Below are 11525 nucleotides of genomic sequence, written 5' to 3' on the forward strand. Positions count from 1 at the left end.
TCTCTCTCTCTCTCTCTCTCTCTGTCTCTCTGTCTCTCTCTGTCTCTCTCTCTCTCTCCCATGCCCTATAACACCTGACAGGAGATTGAGACTCACTGCAGGGGTCTCCAATAAGACTGTTCTTAAAAAATTATAACCAGCTTCATTTTAAAGGAAATCTACTCCCCAAGACATTTTTAATTATGTTTTGATGATAATTCTGTGAAGTGACTATTGAATCATTGCACCAAATAAACTGTACTCTGACTCATCCTTCAGTTCAGAGAGCCTCCACCGTGCCTCTTCAAGAGAATGCAGGGAGCAGCTGAGCTGACCCAGCTTCTCACAAATTGTGTGTGTAGTGGGGCATGGACTTTTCTGACATTTTAAGAGTAATTGAAAACATTTTTTTTTCTTTTTACCTGAAATCCAGCACTCTTGGTATAGAATCTGTACTATGGGCACATGTGATGTTATTTATGAGTGTGTGTCATGTGTGTGTGTGCCCATGACCACCTATCGAAAGCTGAACTTTTTACCAACAGAGGAGAACATTTGGAAGGGATAAGAGGAAAAAGCAGAGAAATAAAAGAAGAGAAAAAGATTAGAAACAAGGCTAAAGGACAGAGGAAGATTACCCAAGCTTTGGGTAACTGGCAAAGAAGACAGGAGGGAAGGAAAGAAGGAAAAAAAAAACAAACATAAGAATTAAAGAAAACCAAAGAAACCAAAAACAGTGATCACAATCATGAAAAAACAAAAACAATCAAGACAAAAAGAAAAAAGGAAAAAAGAAAAAAGATTTCTCTGTAATCTCAAGCCTCTGGTTATTTCTGGGGTCTACAGTTCTATAGTAGTGTCCAATTCCGGGCATGTTGCTGTCACTGATAGACAAAGGAGGCAGAGAGAGCCCAGATCCATGCTGGATGATCCTAGCAAGCTTGCAGTAGGAAAAGGGTGAGGTCTCTATTCCGGTGCTTTCAACTCCACAGAAATTTGTGCTGATCCTGGCCTCTGATTGGGGTCTTAACTGGTCAGCCTACAACACTCTGGGTGTTCCTTCCTGGCCTGACCTTGGCTCCCTGACCCTGGATGTATCCCATGTTGTACCTCACTGTGGCTGAGGGCCCTGCGATATAGCCAATCCATAGCTGCTCCAGGTCCTGGGTTCAGTGGACCCCTCCCTAAAATGGTGTCTGGCCAAGCACCTTCTCCAGGGGACAGTTGGACTGGAGTCACTGACCAGCTCCTATAGCTCACAGCATCTGGGACTCTGTTGTCCTGGTGCATTTCTCTCTGGAGACCTCTGCTGTCACCTGACCTCATTGTATCTCTGTAGATTGGAGCCTCCTCTCTGGTACCTCCAGCTGGGAGTCAGAGAGAAAGTGCAGTTTGCCACCTCCTTTTTTCCACACTGTGGTTTCTCTCTTCACTTTCCCTGTGAGTTTTAGTTCCACCTTCAGATCCTTCCTGGGTCCCAAGGCTCCACTTCCCTGCTTTTCTTCCCCAAGTTGTTATGGATTCCAAAACTCTGAGAGGCTGATTTGCTGCTGTTTACCACTCTCATCTTTCCAGAGGCCATTTTCAGCTTCCAGAGTTCCCAGCAGTGTCTAGCGCATCTCCCGTCCTACAGGTCACAGGAGACAGCAGATGCTGCAGGGCCTCAAAGCTGAATTCTTAAGGCTTTTTGTTATTCAGTTCTAAAGTACAAGTTCCCTGAAGGCAGGCAAGATGTTTTCTTTAATGTCATTTTTGGGTAAAATGTATCTGGCTGGCACAGTGCTCTGCACAGAAATAGGAATCCAAAATTTTCTGATGAGAGGATGGGCTGGGGGCACAAGGCATAAAGGCTGTTGGCCCCTTTGTTTCTCTCTGCAGTGTCCAGGCTGCACCCCAGCTCCTACTTAAGTAATTCAGAAAGTCTCCGCTAAGCCCGTTCGCTATAACAACACAGAATTATATCAAAACCTCTTTTGAGATCTGAAGACAGTCAACAGTGTGACTCCCACCTATCCCATCCCCTCCACCACACCACCTCTTAGACTGGACTAAGTCTTGGAAGTCTTTTTTCCAACTTTTCAACATGCTTCTTCTTCTGACAATTCTGCTTCTCTGGCCACTTTTTGATGCAGGTTTCCTGTGTGTTAGGAGTTGGCTTTCAGGGTGGCCTCCATAACTGCGTGCTCTCTCCTCATGGGACCTGTCCCAATCCCTGTGCATTGGAACTGCCTTTCTTCTTATTATGCTCTTATTTGTGGTTCTTTTGGCTGCCATGTGACATTGACTCCTCTTGGACTCATTCTCTGCTGTCTTAATTGTCAGTCACAGGAACGGTTGTGAGCTGTCCTAGGCTGCAAAACATCCCCAGGGAGGACATCCTTATAATGACAGTAAGCAGTTGGAGATGCTTCCAGGGCTCAGTGGAACCAGAGGTGCTATTCAGCATCTTAATTGTGAAATTACCAAGCTGGAGACACAGAGATGGGGAGGAGGGCCAGGTGGAAACAGGAGGCTAAAGGGAATTAGAGAGAAGAACAGAAGTGTAAAAAGGCCAGACGAAGGAAAGGCTGCGTGGCCAAGAGCAAGGTACAGCGGGTGATTGAGGTGGCTTAGAATCTGTCAGCCTGAATCTTGAGCGGCTTGCTGGGTGTTTCTTTTGTGACAATTCTTTGTACTTTAGCTCAGAGAATCAAATATTAATGATGAGGAGCTGGGCTTTTATGAACTGCTTATAAGCCAATTTTTCCTTATTCTGTAGATGTACTTAAATTTCTAAGAAATCTTTTTTATCAGGCTTTACATTTCTGTGATTAAGTGCCTTCTTGTTAATAGGGCCCATATTCCAAGTCTCCAAAGACCTTTTTCATCTAAGTAAGAAAAACAGCTATGAAATTATAGTGGTGACGCTGTACTTACTAGTTATGATCTTACTCAAGTTGTGAATTTGGACCTTCATCTGGAGGATTAGAACCTTTCCCCTTTTCCCAGCACTTGCCTAGTGGAAGAGTTGGGAAGATCAACTGAAATTATGCATCTAGCATCCTTGGCTCAGTGCCTACTACTAGCAATGGTAATACTTACTTAACAGGTATTTTCTGGTCCGCAACATGTGTTTGTCTTCTCTCCTAGTCTTAAGTCAAAATTCTTAGACTGTCTTGTCTGTTTTCCCCACACTGTTGATTTTTCTTGGATTTTATGGAGAGGGGTAAAGACCAGAATCTAAAATTCCTACAGGTTACTTATAGGGACCTTTACAACTATATTAGCCACTCTCCTGTTGCAGAGACAAAATACGTAACACATACAACTTAAAGGAAGAGAGGTTTACTTTGGCTCATAGTTGCAGCGGGTTCAGTCTGTGGTCAGCTGGCTCCAAAAAACAGAAATGTCTTGGTGGAAGGACCTGGAAGAGTACAGCTGCTCACCTCAGGGCAGCCAGGAAGCAGAGAGGGAAGGGATGGGCTGAGGACCACAATTTACCCTGCAGGTCATATCCCAGTTACTGGCCTGTTCTGACCAGGCCTTACCTCCTAAAACATTCATCTGTGAGCTTGTCAGTGAGCTAATCCCCTGATAAGTACACCACCATGATCCACTTACCTTCTGAATATGTAGGGTTTATGGGCACATAATAGAGCTATGCTGTGTTGGGAAGACTGATCTAGTTTAGAGTTGTGAAGTCAGATGCTTTTGAGAGCCTCATATAAATGTGTGAGTGTATCAGATGAGAGGGTAGTGAGCTCGTGTCAAGCTGGAGAATAAATGTCCTGTATAAAGCAGTCATTCCAATAAGAATAGGTTCCTCACCTAAAACTTAGTACAGGGAAGCCAAGGTTTCAGCTTCATCAGCTAGGGAGCAGAGGTCCCTAACCTCTCTTGCACTTGATTATTGCGATTTAGAGCAGTAGTTCGATAGTGTAGCCCAGAGACCAGCTGCAGCATGTGGAGATGGGTGTGAATGGCAGAAGTGGAGCTTCACCCCACACCTCCTGGACCAGAAACATCAGAGGAGGGCCAGCAACCTGGGCTGTAGTCAGTCCTTTAGGAGGTTCTGATACTTTCATGAATTTGAGGACCACTCGTTTAGAAAAGTTATTCCTGACCTTGCCTGGACATTTGAATCCAGCTTTATGAGTTCAATTGTTTGGTTCCCAGTTACAGAGTTTCTCTTTTTCTTTTAATTTTTATTAGTACATATTTGCAGTACATCATGGGCAGTTGGTGCATGCATATAACAGGTCTTAATTCTTTTTAGATCCCCCTCTCCTTCCTCCTCTATCTGTTAGTCTCCTTCCCTAGAGAATTTTCAGGTGCAATCATGTCGAGGACTGTTGCTCCAGGATGCCAGTCAAAGCACCATCATACTTATTCATCTTAGGTAGGCAGGTGAGGGGAAGGAGACCTGGGAGTTTACAGAGCTCCTGGGTGACCCTGCTTCTGCTTGGAGAATGTGACCTTACACAGCCAGACTCAGGGAATATCTTTCAATGGGCTTCGGTAGGCTAGATGCATATTCACTCAGTGTGATTTGCTTTAAAGGTTTCTTTTAATGCTGTATTTGTGCAGCAAATGTAGGCACTCATATAATACCAATATTAACTACTAAATCCTCAGAGGCCTTCACAATATGCCATCTGGCAGGCATTATTATAATCATCTCTATTTTCCACACTAATGAAGGACTAGCATGGCATTGGTAATTGAAAAACACAGATCATTTAAAAATCATTCAGGCTAGGACCAGCCCACACTTCCCCAACCAGGAAGCACTCAAGGGTAGAGAATATTGACTGATTATACAGCTTCCCGTGGAGGTGCTAGTATGTATTATTTCAGTTAGAAATTTGAGCAATAGAATAAGTGAGAGGCTTCTAAATTATAATTCCCTTTTTGGGATAAAGAAATTTGTTTCATGGATGAGATGTCTGCACACCACGCAGATGAATAGCAAGTGTACTTAATATTTAACCTAGTGAGTTAAACCATGGTGGAATGGGTACCATGTGGGTTTCAGGGAATTGTTGGATCTGGGTTCTGGATCTTCTTGTGATGTGATTTGTAATGCATCATTCTGTCCTCCAATGGGTCTCAAAGTGTGGTCACCTACCACAAGAACTGCATCACTTGGGGATTTAGTTGAGATGCAAATCTATGGGCCCCACCCCCAGCATAACCAATCAGAGACTCTGGGATGGTTGCCAGCAGTTGTTGCACGACTGTGCCCTCGCCAGGAGGTGGATGCCCACACAAGTTTGAATATCATTCTTCTCCGCCGGAAATGTGGTTTCCTCATCTATAAAGTAAGGGGGCAGCATGGATTATATTTACAGTCCACCCTTCTCTCCTCAATGGTATGTGGCCCAGAACAGACATAGAGATTTTCTGTCTTAAAGCTTAAAACCCTCCCTTGATGTATGGTTGAAATAATTTAGCCCCAAAAAATAAAACTGGCCAGTGGGTAGCAGAAGAGAAACCGATTTCCAGGACGTAGATAGCAAACTGCACATAGGGTGCCCGCTATAAAATAACTCATGGTGTCTCCAGCTGGTGGGAGCCACATTCTTCAAGTGACAAACTTTGGTGCTTTGGAAAAAGAAGCAGCCATTCCCCTTTCTCCAGGGGCTGAGAACTGTCTGCTGTGATTCACGGAGCAGCACTTCTGTGGGAACTAACAAATGACGTTTCAGAAGGATGTACAGAGGTACACTGGCTTTGCAGTAAAACAAGGGAAATTTCAAGCCATTTATCAAAGCTCTTGCAGCTCCCATTTCATGATAGGTGGAAAAAAATAACATGGAACAAGAAATGAAAATAAATCTGTACCCAGAGCATCTCATAAATAAGAAAGGTGGGGGGAGCTCTCGGCCTTGCTAGCTTCTCGGAGTATTTTTGTCACAGTACAGAAAGTCTATACATATTGTGGCCTGTAATTCTTTTCTTTTCCCCAGTATCAAAAACTCACGGCTGTAAAATTATTTCACTGGCTATTAAAATCAAGAAAAGGAAACAAAACGATCATTTCAAGGAAAGAGAGGCTAGCAAAGTGATAGCTAGAGTCAAAAGGATAGAGAAATGGAGGGAAGGATAACGGGAGGGGAATAGAGAGAAAGAGAGAGAGAAAAAAAAGAAAGAAAAAAGAGACATAATGAACCTTCAACTACAGAATTTTTTTTCATCTAAAGCATAATTATGCCTCAATTTTGAGCAAATCATTGAAAATCAAAAGCAGTTTTCTAATTGGCTTTTGTTTAGTATGAACCTATTTGTTGGAGACAATTAGGGCACGGTTCATTGAACAAAAGTGAGACTTTAGTCTGTTATAATGTCTGGGAGGGGTAGAGAAATTATAGCTTTTATTAAAGAGAATGGATCACAGGCCCATTCTGCCTGAGGGAGCAATGTTGATTGAGGAGGACTGACAACTGGCGAAGCACACTGGATGTCTTTGTCAAATCTGCTGCATTTAGATTGGTCAGCGAACACTACCGACCTCCACCTCTAAATCCACGCTCTCAGTTTGCTAGCTAATGGCTCTGAAATGCTGGAGAAGCTGGCAAACTCTCCTTGCCTCAGTTTCCCTCTTGTCAAAGGAAGATAATGATAGCATTGACCTTGTGAGGGTCTTATGAAGATTAAGAGCTTGCATACATGTAAGAATTTGCACAATGCCTGCCATATAGTACCTGGTATTTCATCAAGGTGATGGAATAATTAGCTGTCTGATTCTTTAGAAGAACTCTAGCAATAAACTATAGCCCTAGCCCCCTCATCCATGGATTTCTCACCCACAGATTTAATCCACTGTGGACTGAAAATATTTATAAATACTCCACACCTATTGATCATGTGCAAACTTGTTGCTAGTTATTCTTCCCAAACCATGCAGTATGACCGCTATCTCCACTACATAGTTTACATTGCATTAGGTACAGTAATTGATTTATAGTATATAGTAGATATGCACAGGCCAAGTGCAAATACTGATCCAGTATACAGAAGAGACTTACTAGTATCCCCAGATTTTGGGACCCACAGACAGCCCTGGAAACCAAGTTACAAGTGCATATTATTATTATTTTTATCTGTAAGGACTGTTTGAGTGCAATAATGTCCTATTTGGTACCTCCACGTGCCTGAGGAAGAGTGTGATTGATTGAAGAAGCTTCCAGGGGATTGTGGGTGCAAAATTTAAACAAACATCATGATTCTTGAGTCACAAGGATCTCCCATCTGGTCAGTTTCACTAACACATAATTTAGGGAGGGGATGGAGTTAAATTTTAAAAACTTAATTTGTTTACTTGCTGTTCTTTTTCATGTATTTATTTTTAGAATAGGCTCATAGGCCAATCCTAGAACTAGGTCTGAAATAAATGTTATGTTTTTCCTTTTGACATCTGGCTCACTCTCCTTTGTTGGCGGGCTCAGGCTGTATGACGGCTAATATTGATGAGTCTAATTGTCTGCCAAATAAACTTATCAGGCTATGTAAAGTCTAAATGCAAGCCGCACCAAAATAAAATGCATTCAGTTGCTAACCTGGTTGGAAGGAAAACCATAGGGATAAAAAATTGGTGAGATACACTATCCAAAGAAGACATTGCCTGCTCAGCCAGTGCCGGGTGTGAGGTGCTGGGAAAAGGTGTCTAAAATGGCTCTGTTTCTTCATCAGTACAAGGGGAATATTAGCAGTAATACTGGATCAAGGTGTTATGAAATTTAATATATGGCAAGTGCAAAATAATGCTGCACCCAGAAAGGCCTCAGCAAATAGCAACCTTTTATATGTCACTAATGTTCGTGAAGATCTAATGTACCAGAGTAACCAACTTATGTACAATTCATTTCCTTTATTCTCAGTTAAATAACTAACATATAAAATCTTTACATACGTTATTTTTTAGACTTAATACTATGTTCTTTATTTCCAGTATTTTATTTTCCCTTTTACCTACTACTGAATATGAATGGGACCCTCTTCCTCCCGTAATGTCACATTAAGATTGAACTGCACTGCCTTTGACATACTGAATGGTTTTCATTCTTTGTTACAATTATATCTATTTTATGGGATATATCTTTATGACTGATAGTAGTACTTTGGCATTTTTTAAATTTCCCAACATTTTAACAAATGAATTGGCGTAAAATATTAAAATAAAGTGTTGAAATCATTGCAGTGCCACAGTGTTGGATGGATGTGGTGAACAGGGGTGCTCTTGAACCCAGAGCTGTGCCCCTTGACAGCACAGTCCTCATGGTTCCTGGTATTTATTAGCTTATAAACAAAATTTCAAATCAGTGTGGGAAAGACAGTTCAGATGTACGCTTAAATAATGTAGAAAAGTGTGGGCAGTTTCAACCTTGGTGAAGTGAATAAAAAGGTGTTCCTTACTGTATCAGAATTAGAAAAAAATTACTGTTAACCAAAACTTACCTAACAAACAAGAGATCCAAGGATTTTATTAAAATATTTGGGATCAAAATGAAACTATATCGTTTCATGTAAATTATGTGCGTCATGAGGTAAAAACAGCTTTCTTTAGTACTTAGCACATTTATCCATTTATTTATTTATTTATTTATTTTTTACTGACAGATTAACCTTGTGTGATGTCTCTCTTGTAGAACATGGTGTTTTGAAATATGTACACATTATGGGATAGTTAAACATAGTTAATTAACAATTGCGTTATTCCATGGAGTGCCATTTTTGTGGTGACACGAGATGCCTGTTTTCATAGCTTCTATTCAGTGTGGTACTGGAAGTACTAGCTAGAGCTATTCAGCAAGAGAAAGAAATCAAAACTATACAAATTAGGGTGAAGGAAATCAAGTTGTTCTTGTTTGCAGATGACACGATTTTATGTATAGAAAGCTTTAACAGCTTCATCCAAATACCATTAGAGAAGTACTAAATGAATTCCAAAAGGTTGAAGAATACAAAACCAACATGCACATTTCAGTAGTATTTCTATACTGCAACAACAAATTGTCTTTTACTTTCTTTTCATCTATTTGACATGGAAAAAAAGCTTGCCTTTCCTTTAATCATTCACTGTTTAGATTTGCATTTTCAGGGTGGTTTATGATGTGCATTTTCAGGGGTGAATGTTGCACTGGAGCTTGCTATTTGAATAAGGGTCCCTGTGAGGCTCAGTGGATGATCTCATGCACATAGAGAACTGGGTTCTGCCAGGCCTGCTCCTAATTAGACACATGTCACATATTCCATTGTGCCAAATATGGGGGCTGTGATGGCAGGCATGCCCCTTGACAGCAGGGAGATGTCAGGACCCTGTGGACACCTGAATTCTATCCACTGTCTTTGCTTAGACGCTGCGGGTGGTGTAATCTGCCCAAGTTCTCAACTCTCCTTAGCAAGCAAGGCCATACTTCACCTCACACATGAGGACAAAGAACGCAGGGGGTAGATAAGGCATCCTGGAGTCTGTACCAGAGACAAATGGCAGAGATGTGGCTTTGTCCCAGTTTCTCATGCCAGATACTGTCAATTTTGTTTCACTGAGGCACCAGAAATACAATTTCTTTGTTATTTTCATAGTCTCACAATGTGACATGTCTAAGAATTATCCTACTTTGCTAGTCTTCCCCTGGGCCTCCCAAACCTGGCATTAAAGCTGGTTTTTGCAGAACCTGTAAGGCTGAGGGATGTCTTTCTTCTACTTCCAGTCATTTCTATGGATACAGAAAAGCTCATCAGATTTGGTTATTTGGAGTTTGCCTTGTAGTACTTCTATCTTGAGGAAAAAAAACAGTCCCTGGGGATAGGTGAAGACTGTTGAAGAACTAACCTCCTGGAATCTTTTGTTTTCACCCCAGAATCATGTCAACCCCGCTATGGACTTCACCCAGACTCCTCCCGGAATGTTGGCTCTGGACAACATGCTGTACTTTGCCAAGCACCACCAGGATGCCTACATCCGGGTAAGCCTGCAGGCCACGTTCACATCCTTAAGCTTCCTACTGAATTCCAATTGCAAACTTTCAAATACAGAGGGGTTACCTTTAGACAAATAGCTTTAGTGTTTTGGCATTCATCACTCAGTAAACAAAACATTAAAATTAAAAGACATTGATCAGGGGGACTGAAATCAGGGATTTTTTTAACCTTTAAAATTTTTTCCATTTATACAGGTAAAATTAAGACTGGAAAAACATTTTGTATACTCAATATTGAATTATAAGAAAGACTTAAATAACAAAGAACAGAAATGAACTCTTTATCAAGAGTCTCCATGACTCAAATGTAGCGGGGACCCCTTTAGTCTATTCCTAAAGTTGGGAAGAGGCTTTTGCTGTCCATTGCTTCTCTTCAATCTGATTCTGCAGATTCAATCAGATAAACAAAGAGGAAGCGGAAAGGGAGAGAGAAACACTTCTCATGTTTTAGAGCAGACTGGTCAAGTCCAGTGACTAAGGTAGTTAGTTGGTGGAAAGGCGGAAGGGGAGGCCTCTCTTTCCTCTGTGATACAGACGAGGCCACCTGCCAAACGGGCAGTGCCCTGTGGAGAGGGCAAAACGTGAGCGAATGGAGCCGGAGGCGACAGTGATGTGGAAAGCTTCTCTGTCCACCGTGGTTGCACAGCTGGAGCTCAGGTTTCCCATGACCCCTCTCGCCTGTGCTCAGGAAGCAGAAGCCACATGCATGGGGTACGACGAAGGGCAGATCCAAGTCTGAGATCAGAGAGGGAAGTGAGGAAAGGGGACAGGGGAATTGGCAAGGAGTTAAAATGATGGCTGGTTTAAGATTAAAGAGGATTTTAGTTTTGTTTTCTCCTTTTTGGTGCTGAGTACTGACCCCAGGGCCTTCCCATTTAGCCATATCCCCAGCCTTTTTAAATTTTGAGACAGGGTCTCTCTAAGTTGCCTAGGCTGGGCTCGAACTTGCCTTCCTCCTGGCCCAGCTTTCCAGAGCGCTGGGATTACAGGCCTCTACCACCTCACCCAGCTAGGAAGTATTTGATAAAATAAATTACCTAAAGCAGGAAGAGTAAGCCAGAGCTGAAGATCAAATCACAGGATGTTCACTACTTTGACATTCTCTGCTGGCTTCTCAGTGCCACTGTTTCCCGGAGGCCTGTGTTTGAGTTGTGGCACTCACTGTCCAGGGACTTAAACGTGGCCAAGTCCTTTTGTCTGGGCCATGGTTTCTTCTCTAAACAAGACACCTGATGGCTTTCAGCTGGACAGTATATCCCCAAGGGCATTTGGAAATATGTGGGCATCTTTCGTGAATGGTGGAGAGCTACTGTCCCAAACCAGTAACCTCTGCGGCAGCCTCCATGGTGAAAAACTGAACCACCTATGGTGCTGCCTTGAATACAGTCTTGTCAGGCCCTTGTGGTCTCTTTAGGCAACATATTTTAAATTCACGTGATTTCTCTATATACGCAAATTTGAAAGCTTTGATTTCTTCAGAAATATTACCTGTTGGGGGCTGGGGATTTAGCTCAGCGGCAAAAGCGCCTGCCTGGCAAGCGCAAGGTCGTGAGTTCGGTTCCCGGTACCGGAGAAAAACCAAAA

At 42.2% G+C, this 11525-nt stretch overlaps 1 protein-coding gene across 4 annotated transcripts in view; it reads left to right on the forward strand.

Annotated features, from left to right (window-relative positions):
• Elmo1 (engulfment and cell motility 1) overlaps positions 1-11525 on the forward strand; it is a 535944-nt gene that overhangs the window by 257157 nt on the left and 267262 nt on the right. For all 4 annotated transcript variants that reach the window (XM_013521230.1, XM_005397755.2, XM_013521231.1 and 1 more), the window contains exon 14: positions 9822-9926. In XM_013521230.1, coding sequence (XP_013376684.1) covers positions 9822-9926 — 105 coding nt within the window. The remainder of the gene's footprint in view (positions 1-9821; positions 9927-11525) is intronic.

This window comes from Chinchilla lanigera, unplaced genomic scaffold (assembly GCF_000276665.1).
Source record: "Chinchilla lanigera isolate Chin_1 unplaced genomic scaffold, ChiLan1.0 scaffold00059, whole genome shotgun sequence".
In the NCBI taxonomy this organism is placed as follows: Eukaryota; Metazoa; Chordata; class Mammalia; order Rodentia; family Chinchillidae; genus Chinchilla; species Chinchilla lanigera.